This window comes from Saccopteryx leptura, chromosome 1 (assembly GCF_036850995.1).
Source record: "Saccopteryx leptura isolate mSacLep1 chromosome 1, mSacLep1_pri_phased_curated, whole genome shotgun sequence".
In the NCBI taxonomy this organism is placed as follows: domain Eukaryota; kingdom Metazoa; phylum Chordata; class Mammalia; order Chiroptera; family Emballonuridae; genus Saccopteryx; species Saccopteryx leptura.
The window spans coordinates 151,603,435-151,629,288 of NC_089503.1; the positions used below are offsets into that span (position 1 = coordinate 151,603,435).

The 25,854-nt window shown below is 42.3% G+C and overlaps 1 protein-coding gene across 1 annotated transcript in view; it reads right to left on the reverse strand.

Annotated features, from left to right (window-relative positions):
* Window positions 1–19,049, reverse strand: part of NDUFS4 (NADH:ubiquinone oxidoreductase subunit S4) — a 98,454-nt gene extending 79,405 nt beyond the window's left edge. Inside the window, exon 1 of the mRNA XM_066360845.1 lies at window positions 18,899–19,049. Coding sequence (XP_066216942.1) covers window positions 18,899–18,996 — 98 coding nt within the window. The 5' untranslated portion in view covers window positions 18,997–19,049. The remainder of the gene's footprint in view (window positions 1–18,898) is intronic.
* Window positions 19,050–25,854: the final 6,805 nt, after the last annotated feature.

Sequence of the window (25,854 nt, forward strand, 5' to 3'; positions counted from 1 at the left end):
AGGCAGACAGAACATAAGCAGGCGCAGGGTGTTGGGGTGGTGTGGGGCAGGGAAGCCAGAGGAAAGCTAGAGGAAACAGTGCGCAGACAGAACCAAAACTGTGGGAGAGAAGGCGTGTTTGAACGTTGGGTCCACTAAGACGGAGTGTGTGGGGCTGGGCTGGCCGGCGGGAGCCGGTGAGAGGGGGACCGAGCAGGTGTGAGCAGGATACAAAGGCACTGCGTGTGCAGCACACTGAGAAGTCAGGGCGATAGGGAGAACACATGACAGCTGGGGTCACGGAGACCAGTGGGGAAGCAGGGCAGTGACCGCAGTAGTAGTAAGGATGGAAACTGAAGGAGTCAGAACAGCATGAGGACTGAACGCTAGCTGACCGGAGCCGAGAGGAGAGGAGAACGACACACAGGTTTCCACCAGACAGCTGTGGTGGTGAGGGACCCACGCAGGGGAGGGGGTACGCAGAAGGTCTTAGGGGCGCTGTGACACACACAACTGTGCAAGAGCCGTGTGCACACATCCTTGTGAGCTCTGAGGGCACAAAGCTCTAGAAAAAGGTCGAGTCACATCTCACATGAAGAGCAGGTCCTACAGTCAGCATGTCAGGCATAAACTGCAAACAGTAAAATTAACTTAGGTAATCCTTTAGGACTGCCCAGAACCCCCAGTGGAGACCACACACCACCTCTTACTAATCCAGTCCTCTACCACTGAAATTGCTGTTTCTTTCTTTTAAAAAATTATTGATTTTACAGAGGAAGGGAGAGAGAGAGACATCAAGTTGTTGTTCCACTTACTCATACACTCATTGGCTGATTCCTGTGTGTGCCCTGACCAGGGATGGAACCCACAGCCTCAGCATATACTGCTGTCTCCTTGATTGAGTACTAAATGATCACTATGTAGAAGAATGAGAGAACTAACCTGAATTTCTAAATGTTTTTTAAAATATTTTCTATACTTTTTAGTCACCGCATGTATGTGCTGACTTCCGTGAGTGAAACGTGTGTGATGCAAATGAGCTCTACCCATTTAGGCACTTATACTTGAGCCGCTCTCCTGGGTCTATCACCTCAGTCTCACACAGGACTGAGGAGCACGCGTTTTGAAGTTAGCTCTCCCAGCTTTGAGTCTTAGCTCTGACACTGCCTGTCTCCTCTGCCTACTTTGTGTCTGTTTTCTATTCCATAACATGGACTATAATAATCTTTTTCATAAAGTCTGTAATGTCCTTAAAGCAGTGCCTGGCATATGCTAAGTGCCTAATAAGTGCTAGTGTAAATAAAAGGTGACTAAAGTCACGGTTGGTGACGACACAAAGAGAGCACACTCATCTCCCATGGCTGCTGTAACGAGTGCCACCACGTTGGGGGACTAAGAGAGCACAATTAATTCTCTTACAGGTCTGGAGGTCCTAAGGGGAGTCTGTGCCTATGCTCCCGGCTCCCAGTGTACGCGGGCGGGCTCCTGCACAGGCCGCAGGGGAGTCTGTGCCCATGCTCCCGGCTCCCAGTGTGCGCGGGCGGGCTCCTGCACAGGCCGCAGGGGAGTCTGTGCCCATGCTCCCGGCTCCCAGTGTGCGCGGGCGGGCTCCTGCACAGGCCGCAGGGGAGTCTGTGCCCATGCTCCCGGCTCCCAGTGTGCGCGGGCGGGCTCCTGCACAGGCCGCAGGGGAGTCTGTGCCCATGCTCCCGGCTCCCAGAGGCTGCTGCTTCTCTGGGCGTTTGCTCGCAGGCACTCTGGTCTTTGCTACCACACTAACAGCCTCTTCTCTGTCCCTCCTGCATGCTTCTCAGCAGAACCTCTTAGTACAGGGGGCCGACAGGATCACTTCTCACCTCATGGTACTCAACTCAGTCCTGCTGCCATGTCCCCAGGTGTGAGAGGTGAGGATGGACACATCAGGGTGGGGTCACTCAGCCTATCAGCCAGAGGATTCCAAGAATAAAGACTGGGTAATTCTCCAGCTTTTAAATGTACAGAGGGTCCATACAAACTCATTCTGCCATTATGCTTCCTAACATATATCCACGTGTGTACAAAATATTATGTAACATAATTTTTTTTTTTTTTAAATAATGAGCTGTGTCCAAACTCGGAAACACTGACAGTTCAAAGAATGGGCAAAAGGTGATGGGCGTGCAGGTGAAAATGAGGAAAAACAAACAGAAGTCAAAGGAAGACTCATTCAAGAATGAGAAAGTCATCTTTTTGGACTGCAAAGGTCATGTTAGATAAGGACTGAGAAGAGTCTATTCATTTAGCAACAGGGTCACTGTCAACCTTGATGAAAGCTATTTCAGTGGAATGATGGATGCCGAAAATAGACTGCGTGGAGCTGAGGAGTGCACGGGAGGTCACGATCTGGAAAAAGCCAGGTGCAGATCATTCTTTTATAGACGCATGAATAAAATACTGTTAATAAATAGACAAAACCTAAGAGGCTCTGATAATCCAGAGAGAGGAACTAGAATCTAGGAAAAATTTTGAAAGGAAGGGAAAAAAAGATGGGGGCAAACAAACAAAAAAAGTCACAAAGGAAAGAAAAATGATGATGATGATTGTGGTGATGATGATGTTACAATTTATTAGGCACTTAGCATATGCCAGGCACTGCTTTAAGGACATTACAGACTTTATGAAAAAGATTATTATTGTCCATGTTATGGAACAGAAAACAGACACAAAGTAGGCAGAGAGACAGGCAGCGTCAGAGCTAAGACTCAAAGCTGGGAGAGCTGACTTCAAAATGCGTGCTCCTCAGTCCTGGGTGAGACTGAGGTCATAGACCCAGGAGAGCGGTTCAAGTATAAGGAAGCTACAACAGCCAAGGCGAGAATCAGGAGTCAATATAAAATCTCCAGAAAAGAGTTTTTTCCCAAAGCTAGAGTCAAGGACAATAGTAAGAGGCTGTTAAGGGAATTGGCCACATCAACAGTTTGAACTCAAAGCCAAAAGATTATCTTTGGAATCAAAATTAAAACTTGAGTCCTAAGGAGGGGCCGCTTACAAGCAGAACCTAAGATAGACTCAAATCATGAACTTCATCAGCAATGTAACAATGTTTTAAATCTCAACTAAGGGAAGAGGAAGCTGAAATCTGCCAGTTAGCAAGAGGCATCCAGCCTGGCAGTAACTATGCACTACAATGGCTGACACACATTCGTATGATGCAGGAAAAGCCTACACAACAGCCATCAGACAGACACTGAGACAGAAGCAAGATCCTAAAAGGCAGCTGTGGAGAAAAGGTCTCTATTTTGAATCATTTAGGGCAGCATTCGTGAACAGAAAATACACGTTCACCCAAAGAATGAGATCATCCAGGTTACTGGCAAATATCCTGACCTGTTACATTCTCAAAGGAAACTGCAGGCAGCTTTGTTTGCTGGGACAATACACACAACACAGTCCCTGGTCAACCACACCAAACAAAAGTATCCTGCCATCACAATGTCTTTAAACAATGAATATTACAGAAGAAACCACCTCTTCCCTGGAGTATTTCTATTATTATTTACATTTAAGGGAATCCTAAGCCCTCACTTTCTGATTCTTTGGCCTTCAAGAATATTGGTGAATAAAGCAAATTCTAGTAAATATGAGTCATTTAAAACTGTAGGAACAGATGAAAGTACAACATAATTGTCAATAGACTATCTAAAACTGAGATCACTTCCATGAAATGAAATAACATATATATAGCATATACTTTAGTGGCCAGGTGCTCAATAAATGACTTCTTATTATTAGCACTACCCCCCCCCCTCAAATAGGTCACAGAGGCTCCTGAGCTATAAGAAGCCTGTAACCGGCCCTGGCCGGTTGGCTCAGCGGTAGAGCGTCGGCCTGGCGTGCGGGGGACCCGGGTTTGATTCCCGGCCAGGGCACATAGGAGAAGCACCCATTTGCTTCTCCACCCCCCCCCCCCTCCTTCCTCTCTGTCTCTCTCTTCCCCTCCCACAGCCAGGGCTCCATTGGAGCAAAGATGGCCCGGGCGCTGGGGATGGCTCCTTGGCCTCTGCCCCAGGTGCTAGAGTGGCTCTGGTTTCGGCAGAGCGAAGCCCCGGAGGGGCAGAGCATCGCCCCCTGGTGGGCAGAGCGTCGCCGGGTGGATCCCGGTCGGGCGCATGCGGAAGTCTGTCTGACTGTCTCTCCCCGTTTCCAGCTTCAGAAAAATACAAAAAAAAAAAAAAAAAAAAAAAGAAGCCTATAACCAACGCCTCTGGTACCATTCTCTTGGCACATTGTCAGTTCAGCTACAGAAACTCAGACTTAGGTCATCCATCCTCTTGACATCCTACTTCAACCTCTGATGCCTCAGGGTCTCCAGGCACCCAAGGACAACTCAGAGTAAAAGGAGCTGACACCTTCTGTGAGCAGAGAGGTACAGGGCCAGTGGGTGAATGTCCACACAGAAAGGCACCCCATGTGCTTCTCAGGGAGTTCCCATTTTGCTGAGCCTCTGCCGCTCACAGTAACCATCTCAGCATCACACTGTTTTCTCCTCCTTTCCCTGTCTCATGCCCTGGCTCCTCACGTCTAGTTCCTAGCTCAACTCGCAAGTAAACCACCTACAACCACATCCTTGCCTCTCAGACTCTACCTTGGGAAATGCCAACCCGAGACAAAGCCCACCCAAAGACCCTGAGAAAAAAGCGCCTGGCCTGGGCTTGAACGCGTCTACCCTACACATTCCCCCTCAAAGCAGAGCAGTCTTTTGAGACTAGGAAAGAAATAGAAATGTCTGTTGGCTTAGTGAACAAACCTTAGCAAGCAAAGTCTTAGAGTTCATTGGGAGAAAAGGTAAGAGGTCAACCTACACAATACGAGCAATCCCTGGGTTATGAAGCAGGTAGTGTGTTCTTAAGTTGAATTTGTATGTAAGCTAGAGCAAGTACATTTATCTATAAAATGCAATTGAGACAGATGTTTGTCTTAGTATTTATTTTTACCTTTGTGTACATCAAAATACTTAATTTTCAAACCTATAGACCCTGTCTCATTTGTAACCTGGCGACTGCCTATATATACAAACATTATTTGTTCCCTAAAGTTATCTCAATATAAAATATTACTGTTCTTAATTTTTATTCAGGAGGGCCCACTTTCATTACACCAGAGAGCTATTATCTACATGCATATGATACAGAAGTATAATTAGCATTACAAATAGTAAAGATTTATTGGTTGATGGTTGAAATCAGTGACTCAACGTACTTTTCTACCCACTAACTTGTGCAACAAACTCATATCTTTTATTAAATGCCATGATTTTTAACTAAGGGCTCATGTACTTTGAAATCCATTCTTCTCCCCATTTCTAAGTTTTTGGTATGTGAACTCTTCCCTTCCCCACACCACAGTTCAGAATCAATGGTTTAGAATCTGATCATATGAAGAACGTTCAGTCACCTTTAGATCTTTCCAATCTATTTAGATGTGCTAAAATGCAAGATATGTTTGAATTCAGTTTAAAAATAATCTATCATAGGCCCTGACCAGTTGGCTCAGAGGTAGAGCGTCGGCCCAGCGTGTGTAAGTCCTGGGTTCGATTCCCAGTCAGGGCACATAGGAGAAGCGCCCATCTGCTTCTCTACCCTTCTCCTTTCTCTCTCACTCTTTCCCTCTTCCCCTCCCACAGCCAAGGCTCCATTGGGGCAAAGTTGGCCCAGGCGCTGAGGATGGCTCCACGGCCTCCACCTCAGGTGCTAGAATGGCTCTGGCTGCAATGGAGCAACACCCTAGATAGGCCGAGCATCGCCCCCTGGTGGGCATGCCGAGTGGATCCCAGCCGGGCGCATGTGAGAGTCTGACTGCCTCACTGCTTCTAACTTCAAAAATAATAATAAAAAAAGTAGTAACATCATAGAACAGCTGCTCCTATGATAGCTCTCCCACTGAAGGATTCATGAAACAGCTATTTGAAGACTCTGAAGACCAAACAGATCAGGGAAGATCACCAAAATCTGCAGTACCCCTCATCTAGCAATGGTTGACCATGTTTTTCCTCAAATATCCCCTGCCTGAACTTAATGTGGCAGGAAATCCACAAGTAATTCTCCAACATCACTTAAGAGCTAGAAGGAACTAGCAGAAATGGGCAAGTGTGGGAATCGGCCATGAGCCTTCTCTTCTCTGTTCTCTCACGCACCGTGCACCAGCCAGAGGCACTCCCGTGGCCACAGAGAAACCTGCTGGAGCCAAAGCCCTGAGAGAAGGAAGCTCTCCTCTCCGCTCACTGAAGTTAGGAATCTAATGGAGGATCAATCCCATTGCTTTTCTGTTTTATCTCTCTCTGTCCTGTCCCTAACCAACTGATGCAAGTGCACGTGTAGGACTGCACTGCAGAGCAAGGTAACGAGGGCCACAGGGTTCTGGATGGAAACTGTACAGGACACCCCAGGGAGCTGGGTTTTCAGACCATAATGGCAAAAAACAAACAAAAAAACATAGTGGCATTAAACTAGAAATAAGATAGGGAAAGCTCCAACTACTTAGAAATGAAACAAAATACCTCTAAATAATCCAGGCATCAAAGAGGAACTCTCAAAGGATATAAGAAAATATTTGGAACCAAATGAAAATAAAATAAAACATATTAAAATTTGTAGGATGAAACTAAAGTAATTCCAAAGAAAATATGAGGAAACACTTCCCAGCTCATCTTATGAGTCCAAATTTAAACAAAAACAGTACAAAAAAAGAAAGCCACAGACCAATATGCTTTATAAACACAAACATAATAATCCTCAAAATAATAAAATACTCACAAATCAAATACAGTGATACATAAGAAGAATTAAACAACAGGACTAAGTGGTGTTATCCTGAGAATGCAAGGCTGGTTCAATAGTTAAAAATCAATCAATATAAACTCATCATATGAATCGTCTAAAGAAAAAAAACAAGACTATATCAACTGATAAAGAATAGGCATTAGACAAAATATAATACCTATTCATGATAAAAAACAAACAACTATTAGCAAAATAGGAGAAGAATACTTCCTCAATCTAGAAGAGGCATTTCAAAAAAAACTTAAGCTAGCATTATACTAATGGTGAAAAAATGAATACATTCCCTTAATATTGATAAATGGCAGCAAGAACGTCAACTGTTGCCTTGGCCAACTTGGTTGGCTAGACTAGAGTATTGTCCCAATGTGCAGAGGTTGCCGGTTTGGTACCCCGTCGGGGCACATACAGAAACAGATCGATGTTTTTGTTTCTTCCTCCCCCTCCACCTTCCTCACTCGCCAAAACCAATAAATAAAAAAAATTTTTAGACAGTCTATTGTTACCACTCTTTCTTAGCATCCTTCTGGAAAATAATTAGAAACAAAAGGCATAAAGATTAGACCAAAAGACATAAATTGTTCCTGTTTAGAGACTATATGATTACCTACTTAAAAATCCCAAAGAATCTAAAAAATACTTATAGCACTAACATGCAGAAGTCCGGGGTTCAATTCCCGGCCAGTGCACACAGGAGAAGCGCCCATCTGCTTCTCCACCCCTCCCCCTCTCCTTCCTCTCTGTCTCTCTCTTCCCCTCCCACAGCCGCAGCCGAGGCTCCACTGGAGCAAAGATGGCCCGGGCGCTGGGGATGGCTCCTCGGCCTCTGCCCCAGGCGCTAGAGTGGCTCTGGTCGCAACAGAGCGACGCCCCAGAGGGGCAGAGCATCACCCCCTGGTGAGCAGAGTGTTGCCCCCTGGTGGGCGTGCCGCGTGGATCCCGGTCGGGCGCATGCGGGAGTCTGACTGTCTCTCCCCGTTTCCGGCTTCAGAAAAATACAGAAAAAAAAAAAAATCAATCCTACCTCTGCATACATTATACAATTAGCAACTAAATTTTTATTCAGTGCTATTTACCCTGTCTCCTCCAAACTGAGATACTTAGGCATAAATATAACAAAACATATATAGAATCTGTACATTCAAAACTACGAGACACTAATAAAAGAAATCAATAAATAACTGAAGAGACATAACATGTTTATGGATTGGAAGACTCGACGTAGTAAAAATGACAACTCTCCTCAAACTAATCTATAGATTTAAAGCAATGCCATTCAAGTTCCACCTGGATTTCTCACAGCAATAGATAAGCTAATTCTAAAATTTAGATAGAAAGGCAAGACAACTAGAATAGCTAAAAAAACTGTTGAAAAAGGAAATTGGAAGAATTACAGCTACTCAATTACAATACGCATTTACTGTAAAACTATAGCAATCAAGATGGTGTCGTACTGCCAAAGGGTATAGATCAATGGAATAGAGGATACAAAAACAGACCCAAACAAATATAGCCAACAGATTGCTGTTGATAAGGTGCAAAAGCAATTAAAGGGCAAAAAAAATCCTTTACAATAAAGAGAAGTAAAACAAATTTATGCATATATGCAAAAAATTAATCTCAATTTAAATATCACAGCTTATACAAAAATTCACTTGACATTGATCATAGATCTAGATGTAAATATAATACATTAAAACTTCAAGAAGAAAATATAGGAAAAAATTTTCATGGTTGAAGGTCAGGCAATGAGTTCTTAGATGTGAAACCAAAAGTATAACCCATAAAAAGAAAAACCTGGTAAACCAGACTTGACCAAAATTAAACACTTTTACTCTGTAAAAGGTACTGCTAAAAGAATGAAAACACAAAACAGGTCAGGAGAAAATATTTGCAAACCATACGTATGACAAAGGACTTCTGTACAGAATATTTTAAGAACTCTCAAAGCTCAACAACAAGAAAATAATACACACTGTATAGCTAAAAAAAAAAAAGCACTGGCCAAATGGAATACATTCTAAGAACTACCAAGGGGTAGTAAAGCATGAAGAAATATGGTCGTTAATAAAGGGTACACAAACTAGACAGGTTAAGCCTGGAGCACAGACACGGAGGAAGAATGAGTGATAACTAAAGTCTTCAATGCTCTGAGGGCTGATGTGTGCATGGGGGGCGGCGGGGGTCACCATTTTTTTCTATAGTATTAAAAGGAAACATTAAATAATTAAATAATTAAAAGGAAAGATCACTTGCCAATGAGTCTAAAAGTAGAGGGTTTTCTAGGGCTGTCAGAAATTTACCTTATATTCCTCAACTGCTAGATAACCAAGAAGCAGGGATTGCTGGAGATGCGTGCATTAAATAAAGGTGGAACAGAATGAGCCCAGATTTTCTTCCAACTCAAACACTACATGAATCTATCAACTGTAACTTCTAGAGTTAACCTACCAAAGCAGAAGGCACCGAACATCAAAAAAGGCATCCCTTCCTGCCAAAATATCACCTTTCACTGCACAAAAGTACGTATTATAAAGCACTTTAAATTCCAAAATTTTAAAAAGACTAAATAAATAATAAAGTCTTAACAAAAACCATATTGAGACCTGTTTCTCTAAATCTCATTTGTATTAAGATTATTAACATCGAATTTAAATGATTAATGTCTAATTAAATCTCATTTCATTAGACTTAAAAGACAAAATGTATAAATATAAATGTCATGCAAATTTCTGTAAGTATTTTAAAGAAATCTCTTGAAAAAGAAGTGCTCTTTCACACACAGAGTGGTAGTCCTCAAAAGAGCCAAAACATCTGCATTCACTTTAAAGCCCATCAGGACAGACTGACATTTTTAGGAGAAGCATATGGCTTGCTGAACAGTCATCTAGAACAGAATCCTTTGTCTACTAAACCCTATTCAAGGTCCATTTACTCATGTATGGAGTGGCTGAATAAAGGGGGGAAACATATTTTTGAGTCCTAGAAAACACAAAGAAACAAACTCTTCATCTAAGCTTTGTTAAGGATACAGCAAAACAACACAAAAGCAGCCGGCCCTTCACTCTCAGAGACACTCCTCTCAACATCGGAAACAATTCTAAGAAATCACTGAAACAAAAGAACTCTAGAAAAGCATGAAACTTTCTTAGAGAACTATATCCACCAAAGACCATCTCCCTAAAAAAGGCATTTCCATTTTAAAGGGTGAAACACTTTCTTCTAAAAACTCTGAAGGGCAGAGTTCAACAGCTGCGCTGTATTAAACCTGAGCCCTTCCAGAAGGAAGAACAAGGGTCTCTGGAGAGCGAGTAACATGGCCTGCTTTCTCCAAGATTCTCAAAATGCCTGCTTTGCCTCAAAGAAAAGTTTCTCCAAGAAAAAGCCTCGATCCAGTGCATGGGCGAAAAGCATAACATTTCATTTATATTAGGAAAATATGCAAAAGTTGAAGCATTGTTGTTTGTTTCTGGAGATCTCCACCTCTCCCCCCAAGGAAAAATGTATTTTGAAGTCTTTCCGGATAGAGCATGGAAACTATTTAAGAAAACAAACAAACAAACAACAAAAATAGAAAACACAGCCGTTTTCAGCCCTAGATTCCCATCAGAATCACCATAAAGCTAAGCCTCGACCTAAATGTGCTGAACCCTACGTACTGAGGCCAAGGCATCTGAATTTTTTAGGCACAAAACAGGTGATTTTGGTGAACAGCCAGGGTCTAAAAACCACCAAACTGGATGGAGCAGAATCCCATCAAGGAAAAAGTAAGCCTAGTGAGTAAGGGCAGGACCAAAGGGCAGTTCGGAGCAGCTCACTAGTTCTAAAGAACCTAAGGTTGTATGTATTTATTCACTTATCAAAATACTTGTAACAGACAACAGAAGCAGAGTCTGAACTAGAATTCTGAATTGCTCTCATGCCATTACTTAAAGGACAAAAGACTTAAAATAGTTCGCTAAAATACCCAAATATTTAGACAAAAGTCATGATGAAAAATGTGGCCACTGAATAATTCAGGTATGATAAAGTTCCATCAGAATCTCTGGAAACTAAAAAAAGAAAACTGAAAAAACTGTAATAAGAGCTCATGTATTATAATTATCTATCAACCTTAAATGAGTTAAAGGTTTTAATCACAAAGTAAATTTCGGTCATCATCACAGTTTCATTAGCCCTCCTTAACTTTACACAAAATTCTAACAGGTCTACCTGCTTGATATTCAGACCCATTATAAATCAAAAGGAGTAGTGAAACTGCTAGAGGGGAAGCAGACCAGTCAGGGAAGGACCCCAAAACACTATTAAACAGCAGACACAAGAACTCAGAAAGCTAATGGACACTTGATGGTTTTTAAAGTCAGCAGAACACATAACTTCTTCCTAATGATTGCTGGAACAAGACAACAGAAAAATATGTGCAGTATTCCTTGTTAATGCCTATAATTATGTGTACTTTGTTTAAGAGGGTGGGAAAGTATAAAAATCAAGTCACCTATAGAAAGTCTGTCACCAAAATAATTACAAAATTTACAGGAAAAAATCCTAACTGAAGAACAAATAAACAAAAGAAAAAACCTGATTTCTCAACTGGACACGCTTACTGAACAAAAGGCACAGTGAAGCCTAAGTAAAGCGCATCAGATGGTCTCTCAAATCAAGAACATACCTCACTAAAAGGAAAAGAAATAAAAAATACCGAGGTTTTAATTTCTATTATCACACATAATATTTCTCGCTGCAAGAGTCAACACACGACTTTAGTCTGTTAAATCAGACCAGGAGTCCCCAAACTACGGCCCCACAGGCCATTTATCCGGCCCCTGCCGCACTTCCAGAAGGGGCACCTCTTTCATTGGTGGTCAGTGAGAGGAGCATAGTTCCCATTGAAATACTGGTCAGTTTGTTGATTTAAATTTACTTGTTCTTTATTTTAAATATTGTTTTTGTTCCCGTTTTGTTTTTTTACTTTAAAAGAAGATATGTGCAGTGTGCATAGGGATTTGTTCATAGTTTTTTTTTATAGTCTGGCCCTCCAACGGTCTGAGGGACAGTGAACTGGCCCCCTGTGTAAAAAGTTTGGGGACCCCTGAATCAGACCATTTCCTAGTAACATACCGGCAGACCTAGGAGATGTTGTGGGTTCCTTTCCAGACCACCGCGATAAAGCAAGTCTGACAATTAAGCCAGTCATAACCTTTTCACTGGTGAACGGTCTTACCTTCAATTTGTAGAAAACACACAACACCTGTGAGGCACAATAAAGCCATGCATAATAAAATACAATATGCCTATAAACTGAAAAACCTGTTTCCTCATCTGAAAAAACGAAGAGACTAGGAACAACCGAGCTCACAGAATTACTAAGAGAAACATATGAGATGATGCAGGTCAAGCCCTTGGCACCCTGGCTAATACAAGGTGAAAAACTAATGTTGGCTGCTATTATTAATTTGTGCTTAGAATAAATACCATAAAAATGATTCTCAAGTTTCACCAAGGTATGTGATAGATTTTAGAAGCTTTTCTATCAGAATCGTCTTACTGTGTCTGCAACCCACACCAACCAGAGAGCCCTGCTAACATGTACTACACAGGAGCTGGGCTGCTCCATCATCTCCACAAAGACCCGTGGACTATAAACTCAAAAACTTCACATAAAGTAGCTTGCGGAGAGCAAGTCTGATAATTACACCTCTTACTAGTACTCCAAAAGCTCTTGTTTCATGAGTACCCTTTTCCTAATAAATTCATTTCTACCTCTTTTAAATCTGAATACAAGAGAGGAATCAGGACATTTGCCAAGGAAATGTGGAAGTACCAAAAAAAATGTTTCTAAGACAACTTCAACACAGAAGTAAACAGTTTTGGGTGAATATCCTAAACTTAGACCGTTACAGGTAATAAGAAAAGAGTAGGTATTGTAGATATTTTATACTTACATTTATGTAGATTAGTACCTACTTGGCTTTCTCTGATGTGGCTATAAATGGGAATACTGCTTATGCTTCCTCCTTTTCTTCACAATCACACACCCCAAATATGTACTTATCTATATAAACATTTGCCTGTTAAGTGTGAGCCATTATACTAGGTGCCATGAAGCATACAAAAGTAAATTGTTTCCCAGCCCTCCAAAAGCCTGTGGCCACAGAACTGATCAGTCCTGTGCTAATACCTGCTCATTTGTAAATGTGAGTGCGTGCGTGTGTGTGTGTGTGTGTGTGTGTGTGTGTGTGTATACAAAGAGTCCGTTTAGGTCAGGGGTCCCCAAACTTTTTACACAGGGGGCCAGTTCACTGTCCCTCAGACTGTTGGAGGGCCGGACTATAAAAAAAACTATGAACAAATCCCTATGCACACTGCACATATCTTATTTTATTTTATTTATTTATTTATTTATTTTGAAGCTGGAAACGGGGGTGGGGGGTGGGGGGGGGAGACAGTCAGACAGACTCCCGCATGCGCCCAACCAGGATCCACCCGGCATGCCCACCAGGGGCGACGCTCTGCCTACCAGGGGGCGATGCTCTGCCCCTCCGGGGCATCGCTCTGCCGTGACCAGAGCCACTCTAGCGCCTGGGGCAGAGGCCAAGGAGCCATCCCCAGCGCCCAGGCCATCTTTGCTCCAATGGAGCCTGGCTGCGGGAGGGGAAGAGAGAGACAGAGAGGAAGGAGGGGGGCGTGGCGGAGAAGCAAATGGGCGCTTCTCCTATGTGCCCTGGCCGGGAATCGAACCCGGGTCCCCCACACGCCAGGCCGACGCTCTACCGCTGAGCCAACCGGCCAGGGCTGCACATATCTTATTTTAAAGTAAAAAAACAAAACGGGAACAAATACAATATTTAAAATAAAGAACAAGTAAATTTAAATCAACAAACTGACCAGTATTTCAATGGGAACTATGCTCCTCTCACTAACCACCAATGAAAGAAGTGCTCCTTCTGGAAGTGCGGCGGGGGCCGGATAAATGGCCTCAAGGGGCCGCATGCGGCCTGTGGGCTGTAGTTTGGGGACCCCTGGTATAGGTTGTTATGCTCAGGTAACCAACAATCCAAACACCTCTGTGGCATAAAACAGAGGTTAATTTCTTAGTTATTTTATATTTTATATACGCTACAAGAATCAGCTTCCACTCTGCTCCTGTTATCTGCATTCCAGGATGTAGGCTAAAAAACATGACTCAAGATACGTCCATCTCACAGCAGAAAGAAAAGAGACATGGCAAATGGGACCACTTCAGGCTTCTGCCTGACAAGGTATCTCAATTCCAGTGACATGTGACTGGCCAAAACCGGTCATTTGGCCAACAAGGCAGTGATGTAGAATCCTGTCACTGGGAATGGAAGGGAGTCAAGTATTTGAAAAAGTAATTCCATCTATTACCAAGAGTAAAGAAAAATATTCAGGTTTTAATTAACATAAATTAACATTTATTTAGGTAAGCTTTACTGTTTGCCAGACACTTCTAAAATACTTAATTTTCCCAAGAATTACTCAACAAAGATACTGCTACTGATGAAACAGACCAACTAATTATTTTTATTTATTTATTTATTATTTTGTATTTTTCCGAAGTTGGAAACAGGGAGAGACAGTCAGACAGACTCCCACATGCGCCCGACCCGGATCCACCCGGGACGCCCACCAGGGGGCGACGCTCTGCCCCTCGGGGGCGTCGCTCTGTTGCAACCAGAGCCACTCTAGCGCCTGGGGCAGGGGCCGAGGAGCCATCCCCAGTGCCCGGGCCATCTTTGCTCCAATGGAGCCTCGCTGTGGGAGGGGAAGAGAGAGACAGAGAGGAAGGAGAGGGGGAGGGGTGGAGAAGCAGATGGGCGCTTCTCCTGTGTGCCCTGGCCAGGAATCGAACTGGGACCCCTTGCACACCAGGCTGACGCTCTACTACTGAGCCAACCGGCCAGGGCCTAGTTAGTTATTTTTTAATGAGGAAAATAAGCCAAACAATGAAACCTGTTAGAAAGCACTTAAGAAACATTTTAAGCTCACAAAACTTGGCTTTGATATGTTCCAAAGAAAAAGCAAAAGTAGCTGCCCTTCAGAGAGGAATCTGTTTATCCAATCTGAAGTAAGGACAATATATACTGGGTTTTACATGTATTAAATCAGTGGTAGTCAACCTGGTCCCTACCGCCTACTAGTGGGCGTTCCAGCTTTCATGGTGGGCGGTAGCAGAGCAACCAAAGTATAAATAAAAAGACAGATTTAACTACAGTAAGTTGTTTTATAAAGATTTATTCTGCCAATCAGCGAAAGTCCAACATAAAGTACTTGGTAAGTAATTATTATTATATACTTGAACTTGCTATAACTCTGCTTTATAAATTTTATAAAGTCAAGTTACTTCCCTACTTTATAAATCACCATTACTGTGGAACCGGTGAGCAGTTAGAAAATTTTACTACTAACAGAGATACAAAAGTGGGCGGTAGGTATAAAAAGGTTGACTACCTCTGTTAAATGTTTCTCAAGTTTGGGCTGAGACACTTCCTTAGCAAGGTGTAATACACATAGAACTCCTGTCAATCTTCGGACCTCTTACTCATTGCAGGTTCCTGCAGACGCATAAATTTATAGTGGCTTATCTAATGCTTAAAAGAAAAAAGGAAACAGAGCAACAGGATAGAGCCAGAAATTGGACCACAAAACCAGCATGAAAAAAAAAAGGTCCCAGATACACAGTCACCACCACATTCATTAGCACCTTCTGCAGACCCTCAGGGGCTGTGTTTGAGGTAAATACAAGACTCAGTCCAAATTCAGGAGTAATGAAACCAGAACTGGATGAGATAGATAGGTGTGCATGAAGAGGCTAAAGACAACAAAACAAAAATTGCTGCATTAAATGTCCTAAGTATGGCTTCTTTGAAACTGGAGCCACTTCATCTGGCTTTCAGATGAACCTACCGTATTTTTTCCCATGTATAAGATGCACCCTTTTCCAAGAAATTTGAGGTCTAATAACTGAGTGAGTCTTATACAGTGGTTGTAGCATTTCAAATGCCACTGATGGAACTGAGGATGAGGCAATATATGAAGACAGTGATTCATCATCAGATACAGATGAGGACAAGCTAATAGATGGGAGTTTTGACAGTGATGAGGAGTTGTATGAATTTATGATAACTAAAACTTGAGTTCAATAACTTTATGTAATACTTTTTTTTTTTTTCAAATTTCAGGCCCCAAAATTGAGATGCGTATTATATATGGGAGGGTCTTAAACTTGGGGAAATATGGTATTTAAACTGACCCTGGACAAACCCTCTGGAAATCATTGTAACTATGGGCCACTCATCAGCTCTCCTCCATCTCTGAGACTCACTCACTCTAGAGCAGGAGCTAAGTAACTACCATCAGGTGAATCATTTACACTGTTCAAATAATTTTTTTCTCCCATGTGTATGTTTTTGGATATTTTTTTGGTTTGCTTTTTTATTGTTTACTGACATTATAATAAAATTTCTAAGTTAATGTAGCCATTAACAGCTCCTTTCCTTCTACTAACAGTTCCTTTTTTCCAATATTTATACCTTTTCACTACTTGCCCTCCTTACCAAGTGCCTTACTGATTCTACCCTCCCTAATACTCCTAATACTCCCTAAGAATGACTACTCAAGTCATTTGTAGTGTTACATCATTTGCAAATGTTTTCTAAACATTATTGGCTTTCTTTCCACACTCAACCTTTTCAGATACTCATTACTCTTGAAGCACAAAGAAAAAACAGAGCTCAAGGATGAACAGCAAATAATATGTGAGAGAAAAGGACCATAGATTTCCCTAGAGATAAACATCGTTAAGTTCTTTGGGTAAAAAAAGTGTCATAGAGAGCAAATAAAGCCTGGTGTCAACCTGGAACACTTAGGTCACTGGTTCAAAACCCTGAGCTTGCCCAGTCAAAGCACATACAACAAGCAAGCAATGAACAGCTAGAGTGAAGCAACTATGAGTTGATTCTTCTTGCTCCTCCCCATATGACAGAAAATCAATAAATCTTGAAGAAGAAAAAGAAGGGGGGGGAGGAGGAGGAGTAGGAGGAGGAGGAGGAGGAGGAAGAAAGCAAATAAGGATGTGATTTGACTTGTTTAAAATTTGTTTTCCTTAGCTTTAAAAATTTTTAAAGTATGAAAAAAAAGTAATCTTCAGTAACTTAAATTTTAATTTTCTTTCCAAATCTCTTCTAAGACATTTCTAAGAAGAAACTCTTTAATTCTGGATTAGTAGCCATGATTATCATCAAAGTGTCCAAAATGTAGTATCTTAACTTCAGCTGACATCCAGCCATGTTCGGACTAGCCATGCACCAATGGGCCCTTCAAATCTGTTTTCAGTTCTAGGGCAACAGAGAATACATTACTAATTGGGAACACAAAATTAATGTCCATAATGACTAGGAGAATAAGAACTAAGCTCAGTCACCTCTAGCCTAGCCCTAAGTCACACTGTGAATGAAGTACCTGACACTAGAGAAATACATTCCATTCTTCAAGTCCCTCGTATGCAGAACAGTTAATGCAAATTTATTTATCTTTCCCAGTCTTCGCATCCTCGTTTTCCAATGACTGTGTATTATACACATATCTCTGAACTATGTACGGCCTTCAATCCTTTCCATAACCCACAGAACCTGCCCAAAACTCACTAGTTAAAACTTTGATAAAAGTTACCTTCAAAAATCCTTTCTAGGCCTGACCTGTGGTGGCACAGTGGATAAAGCGTCGACCTGGAAATGCTGAGGTCGCCGGTTCTAAACCCTGGGCTTGCCTGGTCAAGGCACATATGGGAGTTGATGCTTCCAGCTCCTCCCCCCCCCCCATCTCTTTCTCTCTCTCTCTCTCTCTCTCCTCTCTAAAATGAATAAATAAAAATAAAAAATAAATAAATAAATAAAAGGTAAGAAAAAAAATCCTTTCTAGTTAACTCTAGTTCTAATCCTCTGCACCCCCTTTATATTTACATGTATTTAATATAATACTTAAATTAATTAGCACTTTAACAATTCCCACAGGTCCCGTGCCCTTCACATCAGTCTGTCCAGTCCTTCTGTCCCTGTTCCCAATATTTACTCTCAGGCAGGACACACTATATGAGCCCTGGTTTATAGTTATACTAACAATATTAAACAGCAATAAAACATAATTATTCGCAGATAAGAGTGTGTGTGTGTGTGTGTGTGTGTGTGTGCGCGCGCGCACTCTCTGTCCAGTTAAGACAACAAAGTCTGGAAAACTTGGGGAAATGAAACATTAAGTAATGCAGTCGCAAAAAATACCACCATCGCAAAGATGCTTCAAGACAAAACAATAACAAAAACTTCCAAATTACTGCAAGGATTTAATAAAATTCTGGATGAGGATCCTCCCAGCAGGACTATCATCAGCCTTTGAAAAATTAATTTCCAATATTTTTACTTCCAATATTTTTACCAACGTTGATTTCCCAACAAGTGTCTCTCCTAAGCAGGGATGCATAAAATAATGTTTCACTTCAGAAACCTAATCAACATCACTGAAAGAGAAGAGGAATTCACCCCACAGGTAAGCACCGGAGTGACCAGTCAGCAGATGACTTCACCCCCCCCCCCCCAAGGTAAGGACGGGAGCGAATGGCCAGAAGGTCATTTCCCCCCAGATCAGGACAGGCCTGAGTGGCCAGCAGGTGACTTCACACACCCCCTCCAGGTAAGGACAGGAAGGAATGGCCAGCAGTGACTTCATCCCCAGGTAAGGACGGCAGTGCAAGGACAGCAGGTGACTTCACCCACCCCCACCCAGGTCAGGACAGCAGTGCGGGGCCACAGGTGAAAAGGAGGGTGGGGGACGGGGACTCGGTGAGGCTCCGCCCCTTCCCGAGGCTCGGCAGCCGCCGGGACAGCCCGCCCGCCTAATGGCCCCCGCCGCGGCCCCCCCCGGCCCCGCCGCCCCGCACCGCCCGCCGGCCCGGCCTCCCCGCAGTGCCGCCCGCCCCCTCTCGGGACGCCTCCCCCCCCCCCCAGGCCTTCTCGGGGCCCAGCCGCAGAGGACCCCGCAGGAGCGGAGGCGACGCCCGAGAAGCCTGAAGAAGCAGCTGCCAGCCCCGTTACCTGGTCGGAGCCCGGGGGACAGACACCGCAGCCAGAGCGGCTGCCCTTCTCCCCCACAGCGCCCGCCTCAGCGCCTCTGACATTGAGACCGCCGCCATCTTGCCGTGCGCGAACGCCGCACGGCGCCGCGCGAGGGACAAACTTCCTCCGTCCCCCGAGCCGCGGAACCGCAATGCAGGGACCAGGTCTTCTATTCCTATTCCTGTTCGGTGTTCTGTTCAATAGATACTGGAATGTAGAACAGCGGGGAAGAGTTTGGTTGCAAAAGAATGCAGAACTGTTTTAAGTGTAAATACACTGCTCACAGAAATTAGGAGATCAGGGAGCGTGCACATACTCCAGAACTTTCAGCCTTTTGAATAGTGCATTTTCACCAATGAAATAAAAGTTGGTTTTGCATCTCATTTGCATAATTGAACAACTTTCTTTGACTTGTTTGCTTTTCTGATGTTCTTGTTTACTAAAAAAAATCTAAAGCTTCTTTTTTTATCGCTTCATATTCATTTTGAAATATCCCCTAATTTTTGTGAGCAGTATACTACCCCCATCAAAGTGTAATTGTTGCCTTGACTCCTTATTTAATGAAAAGACCAAAAGAAAATACTTGAAAATTTAAACACCTGCAACTCATAATTTTTGCAAAGGACCGTGATTATTTAGGGCTGGACCCAGTAGAAGAGCCAGCAGGCCCCTTTGGCCCTTGAGAACCTAAGGTAGTACTTTTGCAAGTGTTGCCAGATTGAGTTCACCAGCTCCCAAAACCAGGCTGTGTTCTGAGTGACGGGTGTGTGGTAATTGGGACAATCATAGGTTCCAAGTGAAGGCTCTGCACACATGGCCTGGCATAGGGTTCTTTTTTTTTAATGTGCGAATTTATATGAAAAACTTTTAAAACGTAATATTTGATGTCACTGTATTCCCAGTAATTTCTGAATATGTGATCATACTCCACAGACACCAAAAATACTATTAACGCTTCATCCATATAAACAAAAAATTATCTTCTGAGACACATGCTAGAAACAGGTTTGTAGTGTGGACTACTGAACTTAAGAAGAATGATGATATAAAATAAAAAGCCGGGGTGTGGTGTGTGTGTATGTGTTTTAAAGAGATTTTTAAAAAACAACGCTGCTGGTTTTAGGATTAAGCATATGGAAACAGCACTTTTATTAAAAGGATAGGGTTAACAGGAGGATGGGAAAGACTTGCCATCTGCATGGAGGACAATGCAAAGAAGCCATGATACAACAGGAAACGGGAGAAAGAAAGAGATTCAGCAACTGTACCTAGTACCAAAGAGAGGAAGCCATGTCCAAGGACAGGTAAAATGTACAGAAAGATAAAAGCAAAACAGTACAGAGAGGTGTTGTGTACCCTTCAACATTTTTCCTATTGACTACATCTTCTTTTTGTTTTTTAAGACTTTACTGATTTTAGAGAGAGGGGAGAGAGAAAAGCGGCAGGGAGCAGGAAGCATCAACTCATAGTTGCTTTTTGCATGTGCCTTGACCAGGCAAATGGGGGTTGGGGGGGGGGTTCAGGCTGGCAACCTCAGCATTCCATGACGATACTTTATCCATTGCACCACCGCATGTCAGGCCACATCTTTAAAAAAGTAAATAAAAATGATTGGTTTTAGAAAGAGAAAGGGAGAGAGACAGGAACATTCATCTGCTGTTTCACCTACCCATGCACTCGTTGGTTGACTCCTGTATGTGCCCTGACCGGGAATGGAACCCGCATCCTTGGCATATCCCAATCATGCTCTACCAACTGAGCTACCTGGTCATGGATCATATAAATAACTGATACGATATCAATGCATGGAACCTGACATTGAAATAAAGTCCACTAGTCTGGTTCTATTTATATTGACATTTCAAGAATGTTACTTAAATGGGTTCATGCAAGTATATGACTTTTTGAGGCTGGTTTCTATCATTCAGTAAAATGCCCTGGAGATCCACCCAAGTTATTGTGTGTATCAATAGTTCATTCCTTTTTGTTGATGGGAGCATTCCATGGTGTGTTAATCAGAGTTTTTCAGAAAAACAAAATGAGTAGGACAAAGTCCCTTACCCTGCTTTGACAGGCTCTGTATGGTCTGTCCCCCTCCTTCCTCTCTAGCCACTGTCTTCCTGTCCTTCTCCAGAGCTCCTCACAAGCCGTAGCCACTGGAATGACCTTCGTTATCTCTTATCTGGTCAGCTCCCTTGCCTTTAAGATCACTGCTGAGAGTCACTCCATCTGGCAGAATCTGTAGGTATCATTTTAGGCATTTCCTACCTATCCCTTGTTTGCTGACAGAGGCTGACTGACTTTTACTATAGACACTAAAAAATGCCTTATACTTGCTTTCCCATCAGCTCTTGCAGCTAGCACATGGCCAAGGGGATCTGAAATCCCCTCTGGAAAAAAAAAGGGACACATAAAGAGAAACACCTCTTTCCCTGCCTTTGGATGCAGTTGTATGAGGACATAATGCCTAGAGCTGTGGCACCTTCTTGGTGTGAGGGGACAAGCATGAGAGCCTAGCCAACGAGAAAGGGCAGGAGAGCAGAGAGAGGGAAAGAGCCTAGGTCTTCAATGGCATCTGTGAGCCTCTGAATCAACCCTGATCAAAATGCCTCTGGACTCGCCCTTGGACGGGTAGCTCAGGTGGTTAGAGCATCATCCTGACACGCTGAGGTTTCGTGTTTGATCCCAGGTTAGGGCGCATACAGGAATCCACTAATGACAGAATGAATGAGTGGAACAACCAATTGATGTTTCTCTGTCTCTTTCCCTTCCTTTCTTGAAGAAGAAGCAATAGACTCTTTGCTATAGGAAACAAGTGGCTTAATTGTACAATGCTCTCACACAAGGACTACTTCTCTGGCTTCCCTGTCCACACTGACTCCTCTATCTGTAGACCCACCTGCACCATATCTTTCTCCTTCAGAGCACTTCCCATGCTGCAGTTTTTATACAATGTCATCACCTCTTTCTCCAAAATGAAAGGTAAGCTCTCTGAGGACAAGGATCATATACGCTCTTGATGATCATTTTCCTAGTGCCTAACCTCGCCCTGACATATAATAGTCACCAAGGAAGATGTAGAATGAAATTGATAGATGGGTGGATGAATGGATGGATGGATGATGGATGGATGGATGGCTCTAACTAAAATTTTTTAAAATGTCAAAAATAACTTGGGGACAGTGCTTTTTCTTTTTGTTATTTTTGCTTAGAAAAAGTTTGTAGAATTTTTTTTTCAACTACAGTTGACATTCAATATTATATTTCAGGTGTACAGTATAGTGGTTAGGTATTTATATTACTTACAAAGCGATTCTACCAGTAAGTCTAGTATCCACCTGACACCAGACATAGTTATTATAGTATTAGTACCTACGTTCTCTTTGCTGTGCTTTACATCCCCACGACTATTTTGTAACTGCCAATTTGTTGTGCAAATAATATTTAATGTGATTGTTCTCTCAGGTCTACACATCTTATTGGTTTCTAATATTTCATCTTTGGTCAAATCCCATTTCCTGAAGAACACCTTGTTGGGGATGTTGGGGACAGGGGCTCCGTGTTGCTGGCAAGAGACTGAAACCATGAATCTGTCTTTTACTAGGCTTTCATTTTAGAAAAAAAATTAATAATCCCTTTCATTTCCTTATTTCTCACATTTCAAACACAGGATACAAGTCTTTCAGGAACAGAAATAATTTGATACGTGCATTTATTTATTTATTACAATTTCACCCAACTTAGCGATTCTACCACGGGGCTTAATAGATGTCTAGGTCCAAATACCATTTTAATATTTCAAATAGGAGTATTAAAATGTGAATTGATTTTACTTTTTGTTTGCATTTCAAGCATGGTGGCCAAAAGAAACATTTAGTTTAGGCTTTCTGATGGCATGTGAAATTTACAGTGGATCTGAAGTTGTCTGGTTTTAATTTTTTTCAACCCTTGCACTTGGATCTTCAATAAAGCATCCAAAAGGAAATAAATTAAAACCAGACATTTCTATCAGAAGTTTCACATGCAATCGCTAAAGACATGAAAAAAGCCTCACCATCACTTATTGGCTACAAACTCCTATTTTAAATCACATTTTATTTTTCGCCATTGATTTAATTGAAAGCCTTGAATTGAGACCCTATCATCTTATAAAATGATGATGACATCTGGCAGGGTTGCTGAGCCTTTGGCAACAGTCGAATCATTTCTACGTAGAGTGAAAAAAACTGCCACTTGACATTGTTTTTGGAAAACAAAGGGTATAAACAAATCAAAATTCAGAAGAACTCTTGGAATTTTCCCACATAAATTTGATCACATACCCCATCACCGTCTGGCATTCCAATCCTAAATTCTCAAACTTAACATGTAGAAACACAAACTAATTGTATTCCTCCCCTTTCCTCTTACCCGAAGCAAATCTGTTCCTTGCATCTAGAATTCTTCTGTCTTGGCAAAACACTACCATCTTTCTTCCAATATAAGATGTCTTCAACTGTAAAGTGCATTGTTATTTTCTGTATTTTAAGGACAAAAAATTAAACCCCGACACACTACCAACTATATATTATATATCCTGATCTCAGAGAGGTAAAATGTGGGGAAATGCACATTTTAGAAGCAAAGAAATAAAGTAATTGCCTAAGCCCAATGTTCGTTTGTTTGTTTTCCTTCATCCTTATTTTTTATTTATTATTCTCTGGGATAAAAATTTTATTTTTAAACCTCAGTCTTGCCAGAAATGGTCATGTAACCAGTTCTGGCCAATAGAAATCCAAGAAAAAAGTATCGTGTGACAACTGAGAAGCCCCCTTTAAACACAAATAGCAGTTGGCACTGGCCGGGTAGCTCAGTTGGTTAGAGCATTGTCCCAATATGCCAAGGTTGCGGATTTGATCCCTGGGCAGGGCACAGACAAGAATCAACCAAATTATGCATAAATCAGTGGAACAACACGTTAATATTTTTCTCTCTCTTCCCTGTTATCTCTCTAAAATCAATCAATCAATCACAAACAGATAGCAATTGTACCTCCTTTCTCTTTTTCCTCTCATCACCCTTTTATCTATTTTCTCTATGTCCTCTGTGTATTTGTTCTATCACCCTGCTCCTTAGATATCAAGGTAAAGACTCGCTCAGATCATGAAGACAAGTTGTCCATGAAGAGCAAATAGTGAGGGGGGAGGGGCCCGGTTCTGCCAATCATCCTTTGATTCCATAAGAACAGTGGTCGGCAAACTCATTAGTCAACAGAGCCAAATATCAACAGTACAATGATTGAAATTTCTTTTGACAGCCAAATTTTTTAAACTTAAACTATATAGGTAGGTACATTGTTATTAACTTAATTAAGGTGCTTCTAAGCTGGCCTTTGCACCCACACGTGGTATTTTGTGGAAGAGCCACACTCAAGGGGCCAAAGAGCTGCATGTGGCTCACAGCCACGGTTTGCTGACCACAGCACAACAACTGCCTATCCTTTGAGCATTCCCCCAGTTCCCCATTTTGCACTGTCTTGATGATGGTTCTTTCTCCCTCCTCATCTGGATTAAATTCCTGCCTGACTGGTGGGGGTACAGTGGATAGAGCACTGAACTGGGATGGTGAAGACCCAGGTTCGAAACCGTGAGGTCGCTGGCTTGAGCATAGGATTATAGGCATGATCCCATGGTAGTCAGCTTGAGCCCAAAGTTCACTGACTTGATTAAGGGGTCACTGGCTTGAATTGAACTTGTGAAGGCATGTCTGAGAAGCAATCAATGAACAACTAAAGCGACACAACTACAAATTGATGCTTCTCATCTCTCTCCATTCCTGACTTTCTCCTTCCCTCTCTCCCTCTAAAAAAAAGAAAAAAAAAGATTAAATTCCACAGCCAATTATTTATCACCAATTTTTTGCTTATACTCAAAAGTCCATTGCCCTTCTTACTTTCTTGTACTCAGTGAAACTGCCACCTAAGTCAAATCCAATTCTTTTTTAGAAAAATTTTATTTATTGATTTTAGTGAGGGAAGAATGGAGAGAGAGAGAGAGACAGCAGACAGACAGAAACACTGATCTGTTCCTGTATGTGCCCTGACTGGGGATTGAACCAGCAACTTCTGTGCCTTGGGACGATGCTAAACAACCAAAGCATCTGGCCAGGGCCCAATTCTTTTTTTAAAGATCTTTTTAAATTCATTTTTTAGAGAGGGAAGAGAGAGAAACAGAGAGAGAAAGAGAGGGAGAGAGAAGAGGGGGGAGGAGCAGAAAGCATCAACTCCCATATGTGCCTTGACCAGGCAAGCCCAGGGTTTTGAATGGGCAACCTCAGCGTTCCAGGTTGATGCTTTACCCACTGCGCCACCGCAGGTCAGCCCCAGCTCTTTTTTTTTTTTTTTTTTTTAATTGATTTTTGGAGAGAGGAGAGAGAGAAAGAGGGGGGAGAAGCAGGAAGTATCTACTCATAGTAATTGCTTCCTGTATGTGCTTTGACTGGGCAAGCCTGGGGTTTCGAACTGACAACCTCAGCCTTACAGGTCAGTGATTTATCCATTGCACCACCACAGGTCAGGCAACCCCAACCCTTTTTCTATCCTGAGCCTGCACCTATGCAGCTAATAATGACTGGGGTGAATTAGTAAACTATACTGATTTGGCTCACTTGGTCACAAACCTAAAATTGGACCTTAATTCTACTGGCAATCCTGTTAAACTTTCCAATATTCTATATTCAAATATTCCTATCCCACTCATTTTCTCACTTCCTTAGGTGACTAGCACTTTCTTCTCACTTCTGAAATCTCTGTGACTTCTCCTCATACCCTCAGTCTTGCTGATGGCTTTCCCACATCGCTGAGAATTAATCAAAAGGACACTTCTTCAGACATGTACCACCGTGTCACTTACCAACAACTGCACTAACATATTCTGTCTTCCCCTCAGTTACTGTAG